We start from the raw sequence: 20565 nt of genomic DNA on the forward strand, positions 1-20565 counted from the left end.
AAAATTGGAGCTGAGCCATTTAGCAATATTCCAAGCCCCGTTCCAGAAGCTTGAGCACATATTCTAGGGTAACCCTTCATCGGAAAATAGGAATTAGGAGCAGAAGTAGACAACTCAGTCCTTCAAGGCTGCTCTGCCATTCAATCAGATCATGGCTGATCTCTTACTGGTCTCAAATCTACCTCACTACCTGTTCCCCATATCCCTTTAATCCATTTTTAGTAGAAATGTATCTATCTCCTTGAAACCATTTAATTATTCAAACTCCACTGCAGTTTGCAGAAACGAGTTCCACAAATTCACCACCCTCTGCGAGAAGTAGTTCCTCCTCATCTCAGGTTTAAATCTACCGCCTCTCAACCTATATCTGTGACCTCTCATTATAGATTGCCCCACAAGGGGAAACATTGGTCTACGTTTACTTTATCAATCCCTTTTAATATTTTATATACCTCGATCAGATCCCATCTCATTCTTCTAAACTCGAGTGAGTATAAGCCCAAGTTTTTCAATCTCTCCTCATGCGTCAACCCTTTCATCCCCAGAATCAATCTGGCGGACCTCCTCTAAACTACCTCCAATGCCACCACAGCCTTCCTCAAATAAGGAGACCAAAACTGGACACAATACTCCAGATATGGTCTCATCAACACCCTTCACAACTGCAACAACACATGTCTACTTTTATACTTCAGTCCTTTCACAATAAACGCTAACATTCCATTTGCCTTTTTTATTACATGCTATACCTCCATTCCAACTTTCTGTGATTCATGAACAAAGACACCCAGATCCCTCTGACCAGACATATTTTGAATCTGCTATTAAGCAGAAAGAAAATGACAGCACAGGAATAGGCCCTTCGGCCCTCCCAGCCTACGCCGATCCAGATCCTTTATCTAACCCTGTCTCCTATTTTCCAAGGTCTACTTCCCTTTGTTCCCGCCCGTTCATACACCTGTCTAGATGCCTCTTAAATGATGCTATCGTGCCCGCCTCTACCACCTCCGCTGGTAAAGCGTTCCAGGCACCCACCACCCTCTGCGTAAAAAACTTTCCACGCACATCTCCCTTAAACTTTCCCCCTCTCACCTTGAAATCGTGACCCCCTTGTAACTGACACCCCCACTCTTGGAAAAAGCTTGTTGCTATCCACCCTGTCCATACCTCTCATAATTTTGTATACCTCAATCAGGTTCCCCCCTCAACCTCCGTCTTTCCAACGAAAACAATCCTAATCTACTCAACCTTTCTTCATAGCTAGCACCCTCCATACCAGGCAACATCCTGGTGAACCTCCTCTGCACCCTCTGCAAAGCATCCACATCCTTCTGGTAATGTGGCGACCAGAACTGTACGCAGTATTCCAAATGTGGCCTAACCAAAGTCCTATACAACTGTAACATGACCTTGTACTCAATACCCCGTCCGATGAAGGCAAGCATGCTGTATGCCTTCTTGACCACTCGATCAACCTGCGATGCCACCTTCAGGGTACAATGGACATGAACTCCCAGATCTCTCTGTACATCAATTTTCCCCAGGACCCTTCCATTGACCATATAGTCCGCTCTTGAATTTGATCTTCCAAATTGCATCACCTCGCATTTGCCTGGATTGAACTCCATCTGCCATTTCTCTGCCCAACTCTGCAATCTATCTATATTTTGTTGCATTCTCTGACAGTCCTCCTCGCTATCTGCAACTCCACCAATCTTAGTATCATCTGCAAATTTGCTAATCAGACCACCTATACCTTCCTCCAGGTCATTTATGTAGATCACAAACAACAGTGGTCCGAGCACAGATCCCTGTGGAACACCACTAGTCACCCTTCTCCATTTTGAGACACTCCCTTCCACCACTACTCTCTGTTTCCTGTTGCCCAGCCAGTTCTTTATCCATCTAGCTAGTACACCCTGAACCCCATACGACTTCACTTTTTCCATCAACCTGCCATGGGAAACCTTATCAAACGCCTTACTAAAGTCCATGTATATGACATCTACAGCCCTTCCCTCATCAATTAACTTTGTCACTTCCTCAAAGAATTCTATTAGATTTGTAAGACATGACCTTCCCTGCACAAAACCATGCCGCCTATCACTGATAAGTCTATTTTCTTCCAGATGTGAATAGATCCTATCCCTCAGATATCTTTGCAGCATCCTTGAGCACGGGTGATGTCCCGGAGGACTGGAGAATTGCTAATGTTGTCCCTTTTTTTAAGAAGGGTAGCAGGATATCTGGTCAGCACGGTAGCATTGTGGATAGCACAAATGCTTCACAGCTCCAGGGTCCCAGGTTCGATTCCGGCTTGGGTCACTGTCTGTGCGGAGTCTGCACATCCTCCCCGTGTGTGCGTGTGTTCCCTCTGGGTGCTCTGGTTTCCTCCCACAGTCCAAAGATGTGCAGGTTAGGTGGATTGGCCATGATAAATTGCCCTTAGCGTCCAAAATTGCCCTTAGTGTTGGGTGGGGTTACTGGGTTATGGGGATAGGGTGGAGGTGTTGACCTTGGGTAGGGTGCTCTTTCCAAGAGCCGGTGCAGCCTCGATTGGCCGAATGGCCTCCTTCTGCGCTGTAAATTCTATGATCTATGATCTCAGTATCTTCTCCAACAGTTTGCCTACCACTGACGTCAATCTCGCAGGTCTATAATTCCCTAGATTTTCCCTGCTACCCTTCTTAAATAAAGGGACAACATTAGCAATTCTCCAGTCCTCCGGGACCTCACCCGTGCTCAAGGATGCTGCAAAGATATCTGTTAAGGCCCCAGCTATTTCAACCCCCGCTTCCCTCAGTAAGCTGGGATAGATCCCATCCGGTCCTGGGGACTTGTCCACCTTAATGTCTTTTAGAATACCCAAAACATCCCCTTTCTGTATGACAACTTGACCTAGAGTATTTAAACATCCATCCCTAGCCTCAACATCCTTCTTGTCCCTTTCCTTTGTGAATACCGATGCAAAGTACTCATTAAGAATCTCACCCATTTCCTCTGAGTCCACGCATAAATTCCCTCTTTTGTCTTTGAGTGGGCCAATCCTTTCTCTAGTTACCCTCTTGCTCCTTACATATGAATAAAAGGTTTTGGGATTTTCCTTAACCCTGTTAGCCAAAGATATTTCATGACCCCTTTTAGCCCTCTTTATTGCGCGTTTGAGATTCGTCCTACTTTCCCGATATTCCTCCAAAGCTTCATCAGTTTTGAGTCGCCTCGATCTTACATATGCTTCCTTTTTCATTTTAGCAAGTCTCACAATTTCACCCGTCATCCATGGTTCCCTAATCTTGCCATTTCTATCTCTCATTTTCACAGGGACATGTCTGTCCTGCACTCTAATCAACCCTTTCTTAAAAGACTCCCACATTTCAAATGTGGATTTACCCTTAAACAGCTGCTCCCAATCCACATTCCCTAGCTCCTGCCGAATTTTGTTATACTCTGCCTTTCCCCAATTTAGCACTCTTCCTTTCGGACCACTCTTGTCCTTGTCCATGAGTATTCTAAAACTTACGGAATTGTGATCGCTATTCCCAAAGTAATCACCGACTGAAACATCAACCACCTGGCCGGGATCATTCCCCAATACCAGGTCCAGTATGCCCCCTTCCCGAGTTGGACTATTTACATACTGCTGTAAAAAACTCTCCTGGATGCTCCTTACAAACTCTGCTCCATCTGCGCCTCCAACACTACACGATTCCCATTCAATGTTGGGGAAGTTAAAATCTCCCATCACAACCACAAATATTGCTCCTACATTTTTCTATAATCTGTCTGCATATTTGTACCTTTACTTCAAGCTCACTTTTGGGAGGTCTGTAGTAAAGTCCCAACAATGTTACTGCACCCTTCCTATTTCTTAGCTCCACCCATATTGCCTCAGTGCTCGAATCCTCCATCGTGCCCTCCTTAATCACAGCTGTGATATCATCTCTGACGAGTAATGCAACTCCTCCACCCCTTCTACCTCCCTCTCTATCCCTCCTGAAGCATCTATACCATGGGATATTCAGTTGCCAGTCCTGCCCTTCCCTCAACCAAGTCTCAGTAATACCAATAACATCATATTCCCAGGTACTGATCCAAGCCCTAAGTTCATCTGCCTTACCTGCTACACTTCTCGCATTAAAACAAATGCACGTCAGACCACCTGTCCCTTTGCGTTCATCATCTCTTCCCTGTCTACTCTTCCCCTTAGTCACATGGAGTTTATTATCTCGTACCTTACTGGCTTTAGTTGCTGCTTCTTTACTGACCTCTAACTTCCTAATCTGGTTCCCATCCCCTGCCACATCCATTTAGATAATAATTTGCCTTTCTATTTTTTCAGCCAAAATGGATAATCTCATACTTATCCACATTAAACTCCATCTGCCAAATTTTGGCCCAATTTCCTAGCCTATTTATATCTATCTGTAAAATCTGTATCTCCCCTTCCCTGTATCTGCCAGCTTTCCCACCTATTTTAGAATTATCCGCAAATTTTGCTATGTTACACTCTGTCCTTGCTTGCAGATCATTTATATAGATTGTAAACAGTTGAGGTCCGAGAACTGACCCCTGTAGCACCCCGCTAGTTACAGTTCACCAGCCAGAGAAGGATCCATTTATCCCGACCTTCTGCTTTCTGTCAGTTGGCCAGTACTCAATCAAATCTAGCACTCTGCCCTCAATCCCCTGTGATCTCACCTTCTGGATCAGACACCTTCTGCAAGTCTAGATATCCCTCATCCGTAGATTCCTCATTATCCTTGCTGGTTATGTCCTCAAAGAACTCAAGCAAATTTGTCAAGCATGACCTACTCTTCAGAAAACCATGCTGACAATGCTGGATTGAGCTTTGTCTTTCCAACTGTTCATTCCTCTCCTCCTTAATGATTGATTCCAGCAATTGCCCCCCCCCCCCCCTCCCCCCCCCACCAGCGGCACCATCTCCACCTCCACCATCTCAAGGGTTCAGTGGGACCATCTAATGGAATGGCCAACTCACATGCAGGGATCACTGAGCTGGATGGTGGAAAGTGCTACCATAGCCAGAGGTCAGATGTTGGCACATGTTCCGGAGCACCAGAGCTCACCCCAGAGCGGGTCATCATTATCCTCCATCCTGTGGACCAGGCCAACTGATGCTGCCAACCTAGGGCCCACAACCCCTAGTGAGGCAGGTAGGAATCACAGAGAGGGTTGAAAGGCGGGGAGGAAGGTGGCACAAGGAGGATGCCATGGGAGTGGGCACCGCTCGATCGATCACGCCCATGGTTGCGTCATGGGCATCGGTGTAGTGGGTCTCCGCATCGGTCTGTCGCATCTGGATTGGCGGCGTCAGCCACAACTACAGCGGATAACCTCCGTCACCCAGCAGTCAACGCCTCACCCAGGGGTACACCTCAAAGGTGTCAGGAACCGTTGAGTGTGCCAGGATGAAGGCACACTGCAGACATGTATGATGTGCAGCTCATGGTCACACACCAGCTGCAAGTTCAAGTGGAACCCCTTTTGGTTTGTGAAGACCAGCTGGTCATGGGCCTGTGCTTGTAGGGCGACATGCGTCCCGTCAATCACTTCCTGTACCTAGGGCATCCTGGCAATGATGACGTACCCCACTGCCTGGGCATCCTGGTGGACTCGGTCCACATTGCATTTGATGTATTGTACCGAGTGAGCATATAGGGCCTCAGTGACGACGCATACACACCTGTGTACCGAAGTCTGTGAGATCCCGGACAAGTCCCCACTCGGTGCCTGGAAGGACCCCATGGCATGAAGGTTGAGGGTGACTGTCACCTTGATGGACACCAAGCGAGGGTATCCTCCCCCATACTCCTGCGGTTCCAGATGCACTATCATCCTGTAGATGTGCTGTGCAGCTCCCTGCTCTTCGACGCATGGCCTGTCTGGCAGGTCCTCGAATGACAGGCACTGCCAATACACACAAGGCCTCATGCGGCACCTCCTTCCCATCTCCTCCTCGCCCTGTTGGGCAGTCAGCTCCCCATCCTCACCGGCTGCCTCTTGTTCCTCTGGGGCATGCGCTGCTGCTGTAGGGTCCTCCTCTAGCAGCTCCAGCTTGTACAGCTTGAATGCATCCCCCAGAATTGATGCGACCAGGATGAAGGCCACCATTCCTGGTTGAATTCTGATAGCCATTGTCTGCAGGTGGTGAAAAGCAGGAATGTTAGCGTGGTGCGAACCCTCGTGCCCAACCTGGACAAACGCGAGACATGGTGGCCCCAGCCTATATTGCAGCCTCTCCCTCCACATGTCCCCCTCTTCCTGTGCCCACCATCGGCCTTTCCCCCTGGCACTCTGTTCTTCGCACCGCACCCCTGTCCCTGTCGGTGCCCGGCACTGCAGGTGGTGCTCGGTTGGGGGTGAGTTGGTGGAGCTGGGGTGTGGAGTGCAAGGGTGATGGAGTGTGCGCAACCATACGGCCGGCGTCACTCTGTGCAATCTCGGGCCATGGTGGGCAGTCAGCGGGGTACCGGGAAGATGGTAGCCTTGCAGGCCACTGCAATGTCAGTCCATGCCTGGGCACCCCCCACTGCTCCCCCTGATCCTGGCAGATGTCCCGCCCCCCTTCCCCAGCACGTCTCCAAATATCCAACCTCCTCTCTCTCCCTCAGCAGCCACTGCGCCTGTTTCCCAATTTTTAAAACAAGTGAAACTCGCCGTTGGTAATTCCTCCCGGCGGAGCATCACGAGAGCCCCTGAGAATACCCGGTCAAGCCCATTAATGATATTCGAATGGCATTTACTGTACGCGCGGATTAGAACAAGTTGACGCCGCTGTTGAGGCACCGGAGGCACCATTCTGTGGGGCGCCCTGCACACACACACGCGCGATTCTCCACCCAATCATGGTTTGCGATTCCGTCGTCGCAGGTCCGAGAATCCCGCCCTCTTACCTACCTCTGACAATACAACATTCCCGGGTCTCAGTCTGGGTTCTGTGCCAGGGTCTGTGAACTGAGATCTGAATAGGCATTGGCTCGCATTGATCAATGGAAGCCTTTTTTGGGGGGAGCGATTTGAGGTGAAACGTTCTGTAAATTGCACTGTGGTTTGTCAGTGCTGGAGCAAGAGGTGGGAGGGGGGGAGTTTGTTAGTGTGTGTGTGGGGGGCGGGGGGAGGAGGAGGAGGAGGAGCCAGATTTGCCACACTGACTTGTTTATAAGCGGCGGAGCGGAGAGCAGACTCAGATCTGAAGCGGCACCGGGACTGATACTCAGACCAGGAGTGACACCGACACCGACAGTGGAGCTCAGACCGGGAGTGGAGCTCAGACCGGGAGTGACCCCAGGCTGACTCGCGGGACACGGATGAAGAAAACCCGGTTCCTATTTGACAAATACCGGGGTCTGTACAGAAAGGGAAAGAAGAACAAGAGGCGAAAATGGTCAATTACACTGTGCGGCCGGCTACTCCCCGGGACTGCGCCGACATCCTCCGCCTCATCAAGGTGAGTACCTCCCTGAGCTGGATCTCCATCTGCCTCACCCGCCTAGAAGGCGGGTATTCGGCCCGTCCTGCTAGCTCACTGCGGGAGGAACTCTCGCAGGCAGTGTATTTCAGACCCTCGCCGCTCGCTGAGTATAAAACACTTAACCCTCAAGTGGTGCCTGGTTCACTTTGCCCGAGTTTTATTATTTTTCAATCTCCAATGCTAAATTGTAAAAGCTTCAAAGCGGTCATTCACTCCAGTCTTATTTAAATGGCTTTAATCTGGGAATATATGACCAGATAAATTTAGAAGACGGGGGGGGGGGGGGCATCAGAAGCAGAGTGTAGGGACAGCCAGACAGACACTCAAAATGGGGGCGCCAGTGGGGGAAAGACAGGACGGGGTGGTGGAGAGACTGCCTGCACACACTTGATATCAGGAGTGGGGGGGGGGGGGGGGTGGGAAAGTGACACAGATAGACGGTAGGTGGTTAGGATTTCAAATACTGCCAGAGAATGAAATTAAAATCGCTTATTGTCACAAGTAGACTTCAAATGAAGTTACTGTGAAAAGCCCCTAGTCGCCACATTCCGGCGCCTGTTTGGGGAGGCTGGTATGGGAATTGAACCGTGCTGCTGGCCTGCCTTGGTCTGCTTTCAGGCCAGATTAGAGTGAGGTATTCAAAGAGAATTGGATCATTTTCTGGGGAGGAAAGATTTCCATGGATCACAGGGGAAAAGGCACAGAGACTGTGACCTGGCAGGGGGAGAAGAGAGACTTTGATCTAGTTCATCAACAGATAAAGAGAGACAGGAAATAAACATCAGTGGGAGGGAGGTGGGTCAGGGATGTAACCCAAGGTAGTGGGGAAGAGCATGAGACCCAATCACGGAGAGGGAAACTCATACCACTCTCTGTGACTGACCAAGGCTGTCAATGACGATTATAATTTATCCATAATCTGTCTGTAGATTGCAAACATCCTGTGTGTAGTTTTATGTTTAAAAGGATATGATGTTCAAAAAATATTTGTGAAGTAAATTTTGCATTTATGTAGTACCTTTCATAACCTCAAGATATCTCAAAGTACGTCACGAATGCTGCCTTCTGCCCTAAACCTCTCTGTCATCAGGTTAATTGTGTCACAGAACAAATTGACTGCATATTAAGGTAAATATTTATCACATGTCATCATGTTCTGGAGTGACTTTGAAATGGTTACCATACTTTAGTGTGCAGTTAATTATGTCAAGACATTGTTAGCGTGTGTGGAGTTGAGAATTTAGAACAGTACAGCACAGAACAGGCCCTTTGGCCCTCGATGTTGTGCCGAGCAATGATCACCCTACTCAAACTCGCGTATCCACCCTATACCCGTAACCCAACAACTCCCCCTTAATCTTACTTTTTAGGACACTACGGGCAATTTAGCATGGCCAATCCATCTAACCCGCACATCTTTGGACTGTGGGAGGAAACCGGAGCACCCGGAGGAAACCCACGCACACACGGGGAGGACGTGCAGACTCCGCACAGACAGTGACCCAGCCGGGAACCGAACCTGGGACCCTGGAGCTGTGAAGCATTGATGCTAACCACTATGCTACCGTGCTGCCCTGTTCAAGAGTTGCACAATACACAGTGCAGCAAAACAGGTTTTGCTGTAATGCTGTATTTAGTACATGTACAGGAATTTAGCAACTGGTCATTGCTGGTGTTTTTGTTACACACAAGCCTCCTTGCACCTTATCAGCGTAATCCTTTCACCCTTTCTCCTTATCTAGCTTTCTCTTAAGTCTATCTCTGCTACTCACATTAACTGTGTGTTGGTTGTGAAACACTTTGAGACACATCGACTGTATAAATGTGCATTCTATTTTGGATTTGATTTATTTGTTGTTTGATTTTTAAAAATTAATTCACGGGATGCGTGCATCGCTGGTTGGGCAAACAATTAATACCCATCCCTAATTGCCTTTGAACTGAGGCCATTCCAGGGGACATTTAAAAGTTAACCACATTGCTGTGGGTCTGGAGTCGCACGTAGGCCAAACCAGGTAAGGACGGCAGATTTCCTTTCCTAAAGGGCATTGAGATGTCCTTGCAAAATTAGGCACACTGGGCGGGATTCTCTCAGCCCGGGGCCGGGCCAGGCCGGAGAATCGCCGCAAGCGGCATGAATCGCGCCACGCCGCCCCGACGCCGGGCTCTGCGGAGAATCGCTGCCATCGGGATGGGCGCAGACGGTGCGGCGGGGGCCGCTCTATTATGTATTTTATTATCATGTACTAATTGATCTGTTTGAGCTACACGCAGATTCCCCCGGCGATTCTCCGCCCGAGATAGGCCCAGCAGCCCTAACAAGAAACCCGAGTCCCGCCGGCGCCGTTCTAACCTGGTCTTACTTGGCGGGGCCCAGGTGTGGAAGGGTCTGGGGGCAGCCTGTGGGGTGGAGGGGGTTCCAACCCCGGGGGGGCCCCGCTGTGACCTGGCCCACGATCGGGGCCCACCGATCGGCGGGCCGGCCTCTTGGGCTGTGGGCCTCCTTTCTTCTGCACCAGAACCTGTAGCCCTACACTGCGTCGGGGCCGGCGTGGAGAAGGGAGCCACTGCGCATGCGCGCGTTGGTGCCGGTGCGATCGGAGCTAGAGCGGTGTGGGTCACTCCAGTGCCATGCTGGCCCCCTGTAGAATCCAGAATTGCTGATCCTGAGGCCATGTTGACGCCATTGGGAAACGTGACAGCGTTTACGACGGCGTCAACACTCAGCCTCAGGATCAGAGAATCCCGCCCACTGTTCCTGTGTTGTATCATTCTGGAGTGAGGCTTGATGGAATTTAGAAACTCAATAAAATACCTGGAATTAAAGTCTAACGATGACCATGAAACAAACCATTGTCGATTGTCATTAAAACCCCATCTGGTTCACTTCCTTTAGAGCAGTAAATCTGCTGTCCTTACCTGGTCTGGTCTACATGTGACTCCAAATCAACAGCAATGTGGTTGACTCTTAAATGCCGTCTGAAATGGTCGAACAAAACGCTCAGTTGTACTCGACCGCTCCAAAAGGATGAAACCGGCACCGGAAACGCAAATGGCAAACCCAGCTCTGTTAACCCTGCAAAGTCCTCCTTCCCAGCATTGCATTGGATTGTATTTGTTTATTGTCACATGTACCGAGGTACAGTGAAAAGTATTTTTCTGCGTGCAGCTCAAACAAATCAATTAGTACATGAAAAGAAAATACATAATAGGGCAACACAATGTAAATACATAGGCACTGGCAATGGGTGAACATACAGGAGTGTAACCCTGCGGATATGGGGCCAGTGGAGGGGGTATGTAGGGGAGGTGGGGGTGTCTGTCTGGGTGCCAATCTGCGACAACTATCGGTTTGCCCACAGGAGTATCGATGGGGGGTTTCGAGCATGGCGGGGGTGGGGAGGGTGGGTGATATGTTCCTGGAAGGGAGCTTTGCGAGTTTGAGGAGCTTGGAGGAGAAATTTGGTCTGGTAAGGGGAAACAATTTCAGCTACCTACAGTTGCGGCACTTTGTCCGTAGACAGGTCCCATCCTTCCCACACCTCCCGCCAATGGGGATCCAAGACAGAATAGTCTCTAGGGGGGAAGGAGGGGAGGGTAGAGTCTCTGATATTTATAAGGTGCTCATGAAGGGGGAAGGGTCCCAGACGGAGGAACTAAAACTCAAATGGGAGGAGGAGCTAGGCGGGGAAATGGAGGACGGGCTGTGGGCAGAAGCCCTGAGTAGGGTAAATTCGACCGCAAAATGTCCCAGGCTCGGCCTGATTCAATTTAAGGTCATTCACCGGGCCCACATGACGGTGGCCCGGATGAGCAAATTTTTGGGGGTAGAGGACAAATGCGCTAGGTGCGCAGGAGGACCAGAGAACCACTTACACATGTTTTGAACATGGCCGATGCTTAGGGGGTACTGGAGGGATTTGCAGGGATCATGTCCCGGGTACTAAAAACAAGGGTGGCGATGGGTTCGGGGGTGGCAATTTTTGGGGTTTCGGAAGACCCGGGAACCCAGGGTGAGAAAGAGGCCGATGTTTTGGCCTTTGCTTCCCTGATAGCCCGGCGACTAATATTATTGGTATGGAGGGACTCAAAGCTCCCGAAGACTGAGTTGTGGCTTTCGGACATGTCGAGTTTTCTGGGGATGGAAAAAATTAAGTTCGCCTTCAGGGGATCTGTACAGGGGTTCGCCCGAAGGTGGCAACCATTCATTGACTTCTTTGCGGGAGAGTGAGCGGCAGCAGGGGGGGTGGGGGGAGGTTAGACTAGAGTAGAGTAGGAGGGATTAATTGGTGAGTAGTGCCGATGGGAGAGGAGCGGGCTTGTGCAGTATGTTACGATTGAAGTATTGAATGTACGTGGATGTTTGCACATTTTTGCCTTTTTTGCTTTCTTTTAAAGTTGCCTGAGATACAGTCTGACTCGTTAGAAATGGCAAAGATCCAGTTGCAGATTAAGCAACTTGAACATGAAAAAGAATTAAAGCAGCTTGAATACGCAATGAGAGAAAAAGAAAGAGAGAGGGAGATACAGATCGGGGGAAAAAGAAAAGGAGAGAGAAGAAAGAAACAAAGAAAGAATAGCCCTAGCAGAACAAAAAGAAAGAGATAGAGAGGAAAGGGAAACAGAGAGAGTTTGAACTTCAGAAAATGGCCATGAAACATGACAGTCAGTTAAAATTGGCAGACATAAAGGGAAACGTTCAATTGGATGATAGTGAGAAAGCGTCATAGTCGACGACGTGGTGGGGATCTATTTAAATATGTCCGAGCATTGCCAAGGTTTGAAGAGAAGGAGGTAGAAGCCTTTTTCATTTCATTTGAGAAGGTAGCTGAACAAATGAAATGGCCACAGGACATGTGGGTATTACTGATTCAAACAAAGCTGGAAGGGAGGGCTAGTGAAGTGTTTGCATCACTACTGGAGGAGGTATCTGGGACGTATGAGGAGGTGAACAAATCCATCTTGGGTGCAGATGAACTAGTGCCTGAAGCTTGCAGACAAAGGTTTAAAAATTTAAGGAAAGAATTTGGTCAAACATACATGCAGTTTGAAAGGCTCAAACAGAGTAATTTTGAACGGTGGATAAGGGCTTTGAAAATAGACCAAACGTATGAAGCTCTCAGAAAAATTATAAAATTATACTTTTGGAGGAGTTTAAAAGTTCAATTCCTGATATAGTGAGAACTCATGTGGAAGAGCAGAGGGTTAAAACTGCAAGTTTAGCAGCAGAAATGGCAGATGATTATGAATTAGTTCATAAATCAAAGCTTGGTTCCCGACATCAGTTTCAGCCTGTGAGGGATAGAAACTGGGGACTTGAGGAATACTTGAGTGGTAAAATTATAGGTGATCTGATGGGAGATAATAAGGAGAGTGTATCAAGAGACATGAAAAGTTTCAAATGTTTTCACTATAATAAACTAGGCCATGTAAAGTCACAGTGTTGGTGGTTGAAGAAAAGCACTGGGAAGGCTGATGTGGTAAAACAGGATAAGACAGTGGGGTTTATTAAAGTGGGAAAGGAAAGCCCAAATGAAGTGAAGGAGGTGCAAAAGATTGTACAGCCAGATCAAGAGGTGATTGATAAGAAGGTGCCAGATCACTTTAAAGAATTTACTTGTGTGGGTAAAGTTTACTCATGTGTATCAGGAGGAGCAGCTAAAGAAGTCACAATTTTAAGAGATACGGGATCTAGTCAATCTTTAATGGTAATAGATGAGGAGTTATGTAGTTTGGGTAGAATGTTGCCAGAAAAGGTGGTAATATGTGGAATTCAGGGTGAGAGGAGTAGTGTTCCATTATATTAGGTGAGGTTGGAAAGTCCAGTGAAGAGTGGTGAAGTGGTAGTAGGAGTAATAGATAAACTATCTTGTCCAGGAATACAGTTTATCTTTATCCTGGGATTTTTACGGATTGTGTAGTAACAAAGTCGCAAAGTCACAGGTTAAGACAGGAGGAGAAATCAAAGAGTGAAGATGAAGTGGAAGTGCAATTATCAAAAACGATTTTTGATCAGATCGTTGAAAAAGAACAGGTGGAGGATGAGGCAGATATTTTTCGTTCGGGAAAATTGGCGGAGTTACAACAAAAAAATATAGAAATAAAACGGATGTATCAGTATGCATTTACGGAAGAGGAATCTGAGTGTATACCAGAGTGTTATTACCGTAAACGTTATGTCTTGATGAGAAAATGGAGACCTTTACATATGTAGGCGGATGAAAAGTTCATCAAGTAGTATTGCCGGTAGGGTATAGAAAGGAGGTGTTGTGAGTTGTACATGAGGCACCAATGGGAGGTCATTTGGGGATAAGGAAAACTCGAGCTAAAATCCAGAAACATTTTTATTGGCCTGGACTACATAAAGATGTAGTTAAATTTTGTCAATCATGTCACACATGTCCAGTGATAGGGAAACCACAAGCAGTGATAAAACCAGCGCCCTTAATACCCATTCCAGCATTTGAGGAACCTTTTACAAGGGTCCTAATTGATTGCGTAGGATCGCTTCATAAAACAAAAAGTGGGAATCAATATCTTTTGACTATAATGGATGTGACTACTAGGTTTCCAGAGGCCATTCCAGTACGTAATATTACAGCTAAAAGATTGTGGAGGAGTTACTTAAATTCTTTAATTCTTTAAATTCTGCAGGTAAGTGATTGGCTGGTGACTGGTAAGTAGTTTTTCTTTTCCCTGAGGTGTTCTTGTGCGGGCTGCAGTGGTTACTGGGTGAGTGCTTGCTGAGAAGGGGAGTAAATTTTTAAAAAAAAACTTAATGTTGGGAGTTTCCAGCTGAATCCGGTCGGAGTGAGGACAGAGCGTCTGCTGGGTATGTAGTAAAGATTTTAATTGTTTGCACCGTCCCATAACAGCTGATTGCTGTTCTTGTGTGGGGCGCAGTGGTTGCTGGTCAAGTGTTTTATTTTTACCTGTATTTAAGTTGGGCGGTTCCTAAACCCTAGACATTACACTTGTAGTGTCTCCCACCCTGCCACCTCCTCTAACCTAAGGGGTAGAGTGAATAACATGTAAGCTCTTTCTTTCTTTTTCTTGTTTTATCTCGAGGGGATGGCAGGGAAGGCAGTGCAATGTTCCTCGTGCAGAATGTTTGAGGTGAGGGACGCCATCAGTGTCCCTGCTGATTTCACCTGTGGGAAATGCACCCATCTCCAGCTCCTCAGAAGCCACGTTAGGGAACGGGAGCTGGATGAACTTCGGATCACTCGGGAGGCAGAGGTGGCCATAGATAGAAGCTCCGGAAAGTAGTTACTCTGCAGAATCAAGATAGATGGGTGACGGTGAGAGGGGCTGGGAGGAAGCAGCCAGTGCAGGGATCCTCTGTGGTCGTTCCCCTCAGTAACACGTATACCACTTTGGATACTGTTGAGGGGGATGACCTACCAGGGGTAAGCGGATGGTGAACGGATCTCCAGCACTGAGTCCGTCCCTGTGGCTCAGAAGGGAAGGAGGGAGAGCAAGAGAGCAATAGTTATTGGGGACGCGATAGAGGGACAGATAGATGGTTCTGCGGCAGCGAAAGAGACTCACGGATGGTATGTTGCCTCCTGGGTGCCAGGGTCCGTGACGTCTCGGGCCGTGTTTTCAGAATCCTTAAGGGGGAGGGGGAACAGTCACAAGTCGTGGTACACATCGGTACCAACGACATATGTAAGAGAAGGGACGTGAATTTAAAACAGCAATTTAGGGAGCAAGGGTGGAAGCTGGGAGCCAGGACAAACCATGTTGTCATCTCTGGTTTGTTGGCGGTGCTAGCGAGGTGAGGAACAGGGAGAGAGTGCAGATAAACACGTGGCTGCAGGGATGGTGTAGGAGGGAGGGTTTCAGGTATGTGGATAATTGGAGCACTTTCTGGGGAAGGTGGGACCTGTACAGACAGGACGGTTTGCACCTGAACCAGAGGGGCACCACTATCCTGGGAGGGGAATTTGCTACGGCTCTTCGGGGGGTTTAAACTAATTTGTCAGGGGGGTGGGAAAACGAGCTGTAGTCCAGAAGCCAGTGTTGAGAGTAGTGAGGCACTGAGGAGGGTATCAAGGTCGCAGGAGTGTACCGGCAGACAGAAAGGTGGGTTGAAGTGTGTCTACTTCAATGCAAGGAGCATCCGGAATAAGGTAGGTGAACTTGGAGCGTGGATTGGTAGTTGGGACTACCATGTTGTGGCCATTACGGAGACATTGTTAGAACAGGGACAGGAATGGTTGTTGGAAGTTCCGGGGTATAGATGTTTCAGTAAGAGTAGGGAAGGTGGTAAAAGAGGTCGAGGAGTAGCATTGTTAATCAAGGATAGTTTAACTGCTGCAGAAAGGCAGTTCGAAGGTGATCTGCCTACTGAGGTAATATGGGCCGAATTTAGAAATAGGGAAGGAGCGGTCACTTTGTTAGGAGTTTTCTATAGGCCTCCAAATAGTAATGGAGATGTGGAGAAAGAAATTGCAAAGCAGATTATGGATAGGTGTGCAGTTCTCAGGGTAGTTGTCATGGGTGACTTTAACTTTCCAAATATTGATTGGAACCTCTATAGGTCGAACAGTTTGGATGGGGCAGTTTTTGTACAGTGTGCAGGAGTGTTTCCTGACACAATATGTGGATAGGCCGACAAGAGGGGGGGAGGCACATTGGATTTGGTACTGGGTAATGAACCGGGCCAAGTGTTAGATTTGTTTGTGGGAGAGCACTTTGGAGATAGTGACCACAATTCGGTGTCTTTCACTCTTGCAATGGAGAGGGATAGGGCCATACGGCAGGGCAAGGTTTATAATTGGGGAGGGTAATTATGATGCGATTAGGCAAGAATTAGGGAGCATAAGATGGGAACAGGCACTTTCAGGGAAAGGCACAAATGAAAAGCGGAGCTTGTTCAAGGAACAAATACTGCCTGCCCTTGATAGGTATGCCCTGTCAGGCAGGGAGGAAATGGCCGTGTGAGGGAACCATGGTTCACAAAAGAGGTTGAATGTCTTGTCAAGAGGAAAAAGGAAGCGTATGCAAGGATGAGAAAACGAGGTTCAGTTGGGACGCTTGAGAGTTACAAGGTAACGAGGAATGAGCTAAAAAAGGGCTTACGAGAGCTAGGAGGGGGCATGAGAAGTCCTTGGCAGGTCGGATCAAGGAAAACCCCAAGGCTTTTTACTCTTGGGTGAGAAATAAAAGAATGACCAGGGTGAGGTTCGGGCCGGTCAAGGACAGTAGTGGGAACTTGTGCATGGAGTCAGAAGAAATAGGAGAGGCGTTGAATGAATACTTTTCTTCAGTGTTCACCAAGGAGAGGGGCCATGTTTTTGAGGATGAGAGTGTGATACAGGCGGGTAGGCTGGAGGAGGTAGATGTTCTGAGGCAGGATGTATTAGCAATTTTGAAAAACCTGAGGGTCGACAAGTCCCCTGGGCCAGATGGGATATTTCCAAGGATTCTTTGGGAGGCAAGGGATGAGATTGCAGAGCCTTTGGCTTTGATCTATGGGTCCTCACTGTCCACGGGGATAGTGCCAGAGGACTAGAAAGTGGCAAATGTTGTTCCTCTGTTCAAGAAAGGGAATAGGGGTGACCCTGGTAATTATAGGCTGGTTAGTCTTACTTTGGTAGTCGGTAAGTTAATGGAAAAGGTCCTGAAGGATAGGATTTAAAAAAAAAAAAATTTTTTATTGAGATTTTCACAAAATATAAACAACAAAACAATATTAGCCAAACAACCATAGTAAAAGCTAAAGAACAAAAACCAACCCCCCCCCCCAGCAACTACAAAAACAAATAAAAGAAAACAACAAAAAGGAGAGAGATATCACCCTCCACATCCAACAAACCCCTGTAAACAATTCTCCCTCCCACCGAACCTACCACCCTCGACACCGTGCTTGCTACCCCCTTCCAAAAGTCTCCCAACGCTGGGCATGCCCAGAACATATGGGTATGGTTCGCTGGGCTCCCCGAGCACCGAGCACACCTGTCTTCGCCCCCAAAGAACCTACTCATCCTCGTCCCGGTCATATGAGCCCGATGTAGCACCTTGAACTGTATAAGGCTAAGCCTCGCACATGAAGAGGAGGAGTTCATTCTTTCCAGAGCATCCGCCCATGTCCCCTCCTCAATCTCCTCACCCAGCTCCTCTTCCCATTTACCCATAAGCTCCTCCACCGAGGCCTCGTCTACCTCCTGCATCACTTGGTATATGTCCGAAATCTTCCCCCCTCCAACCCACACCCCCGAGAGCACCCTGTCCCGAACCCCCCGTGGGGGCAACACAGGGAAACCCGCCACTTGCCGCCTGGCAAACGCCCTAACCTGCATGTACCTAAACATGTTCCCTGGGGGGAGCCCAAACTTCCCCTCCAACTCACCCAGGCTCGCAAACCTCCCATCTACAAACAGGTCCCTCAACCTCCTTATACCTGCCCTGTGCCAGCTAAGAAACCCCCCATCGAAGCTCCCCGGGAGAAACCGGTGATTCCCCCATATCGGGGACTCCATCGATCCCCCCACCTCCCCCCTATGCCGTCTCCATTGCCCCCAAATTTTCAGGGTAGCCACCACCACCGGACTCGTAGTATACCTTGTTGGAGGGAGCGGCAGCGGCGCCGTTACCAGCGCCTCCAGGCTCGTATTCACACAGGACTCCATCTCCATCCTCTTCCATGCTGCCCCCTCCCCATCCATTACCCACTTATGCACCATTGCTGCGTTGGCAGCCCAGTAATACCCACACAGGTTGGGCAGCGCCAGTCAGCCCCTATCCCTGCCCCACTCCAAAAACACCCTCCTCACTGTGTGCCCATACAAACCCCGTGATGTTGACCCTCCTAAAAAAGGCCTTCGGGATAAGGATGGGGAGGCACTGGAACAGGAACAAAAACCTTGGGAGCACCGTCATCTTGACGGACTGCACCCTACCCGCCAGCGACAGCGGTAACATATCCAACCTTTTAAACTCCTCCTCCATTTGCTCCACCAGTCTTGTGAGGTTAAGCTTGTGCAGGGCCCCCCAGCTCCTAGCCACCTGGACTCCCAGATACCTAAAGCTCCTCCCTGCCTGCTTCAGTGGGAGCCTACCAATCCCCTCCTCCTGATCCCCTGGGTGCACAACGAACAGCTCGCTCTTACCCAGGTTGAGCTTATACCCAGAAAAGCCCCCAAATTCGCTGAGAATCCTCATCACCTCCGGCATTCCCCCCACTGGGTCCGCCACATACAGCAACAGGTTGTCCACATAAAGCGACACTCGATGCTCCTCCCCACCCCGCACCAGGCCCCTCCAGTTCCCCGACTCCCTCAGCGCCATGGCTAGGGGCTCAATTGCCAACGCAAAGAGCAAGGGGGACAGGGGACACCCTTGTCTCGTCCCCCGTGCAGCCGAAAGTACTCCAACCTCCTCCTATTCGTGGCTACACTCGCCATCGGGGCCTCATAGAGCAGCCTCACCCAACGGACAAACCCCTCCCCAAACCCAAACCTTTCCAACACCTCCCACAGATACCCCCACTCAACCCTATCAAAGGCCTTCTCCGCGTCTAATGCCACCACTATCTCCGCCTCCCCTTCCACAGCCGGCATCATAATGACATTCAGAAGCCTTCGTATGTTGGTATTCAACTGCCTTCCCTTTACAAACCCCGTCTGGTCCTCGTGAATGACCCCTGGCACACAATCCTCTATCCTTGTAGCTAAGATCTTCGCTAACAGCTTGGCGTCTACATTTAGCAGCGAGATCGGCCTATATGACCTACACTGCAGGGGGTCCTTGTCCCGCTTAAGGATCAAGGAAATCTGCGCCCGTGACATAGTTGGGGGCAAAGCCCCCCCCCCCCCCTCCCTTGCCTGGTTAAAGGTCCGAACCAACAGGGGGCCCAACAGGTCCGCATACATTTTATAAAATTCGGCCGGAAACCCATCCGGCCCCGGCGCCTTCCCCGACTGCATGCTGCCAATCCCGGTGACCACCTCCTCCAGCTCAATCGGCGCCCCAAGTCCCTGCACCTGCCCCGCCTCCACCTTTGGAAATCTAGCTTGTCCAAGAAGCGCCCCATTCCCCCCCTCCACCGGGGGTTCAGACCGGTACAATTCCCCATAAAAGTCCATAAAGACCCCATTAACGTCTACCCCCCCCTCCGCACCACCTTCCCATCTCTATCCTTCACTCCCCCAATCTCCCTGGCCGCGATTCACTTTCGGAGCTGGTGTGCCAGCATCCTACTCGCCTTCTCCCCGTATTCATACACCGCTCCCTGTGCTTTCCTCCACTGAGCTTCCGCCTTTCTGGTGGTCAGTAGATCGAACCTGGCCTGAAGGCTACGCCGCTCCCCCAGCAATCCCTCCTCCGGAGCCTCCGCATATCTCCTGTCCACCCTCACCATCTCCCCCACCAATCTCTCCCTCTCTCTCTGCTCTCCCCTCTCCCTATGGGTTCGGATGGAAATCAACTCCCCTCTAATCACCGCCTTCAATGCCTCCCAGACCGCCCCCACTCGTACCTCCCCGTTATCGTTGGCCTCGAAGGTACCTCTCGATACACCCCCGAACCCTCCCGCCCACCTTCTCGTCTGCCAGCAGCCCCACCTCCAAGCGCCAGAGCAGGCGCTGGTCCCTCTCCTCCCCCAGCCCGAGGTCCACCCAGTGTGGGGCATGATCCGAAATGGCTATGGCAGAGTATTCGGCATCCTCCACCCTCGAAACCAGCCCCCTGCTCAGGACAAAAAAATAGATCCTGGAATAGGCCTTATGCAGGTGGGAGAAAAACGAGTACTCCCTGGCCCCTGGTCTCGCTAACCTCCGGAGATCCACCCCTCCCATCTGATCCATAAACCCCCTCAACACCTTAGCCGCCGCCGGCCTCCTACCCGTCCGGGACCTGGATCGATCCAATGGGGGATCCAGCACCGTGTTGAAGTCCTCCCCCATGATCAGGCCCCCCGCCTCCAGATCCGGAATGCGGCCCAACATGCGCCGCATAAACCCCGCATCGTCCCAGTCGGGGCGTAGACATTCACCAGCACCACCCGCTCCCCCTGCAGTTTACCATTCACCATCACATACCTCCCGCCACTGTCAGCCACCACATTT

At 49.6% G+C, this 20565-nt stretch overlaps 1 protein-coding gene across 3 annotated transcripts in view; it reads left to right on the forward strand.

The window, feature by feature from the left end:
• The first annotated feature begins 7164 nt into the window (after positions 1 to 7164).
• Positions 7165 to 20565, forward strand: part of LOC119969316 (diamine acetyltransferase 1-like) — a 67769-nt gene continuing 54368 nt past the window's right edge. The window contains exon 1 of one of the 3 annotated variants that reach the window (XM_038802788.1): positions 7165 to 7468. In XM_038802788.1, the coding sequence (XP_038658716.1) occupies positions 7403 to 7468 (66 nt within the window). In that variant the 5' untranslated portion in view covers positions 7165 to 7402. The remainder of the gene's footprint in view (positions 7469 to 20565) is intronic. The other 2 variants (XM_038802787.1, XM_038802786.1) reach the window with 2 other exon arrangements.

This window comes from Scyliorhinus canicula, chromosome 7 (assembly GCF_902713615.1).
Source record: "Scyliorhinus canicula chromosome 7, sScyCan1.1, whole genome shotgun sequence".
In the NCBI taxonomy this organism is placed as follows: Eukaryota; Metazoa; Chordata; class Chondrichthyes; order Carcharhiniformes; family Scyliorhinidae; genus Scyliorhinus; species Scyliorhinus canicula.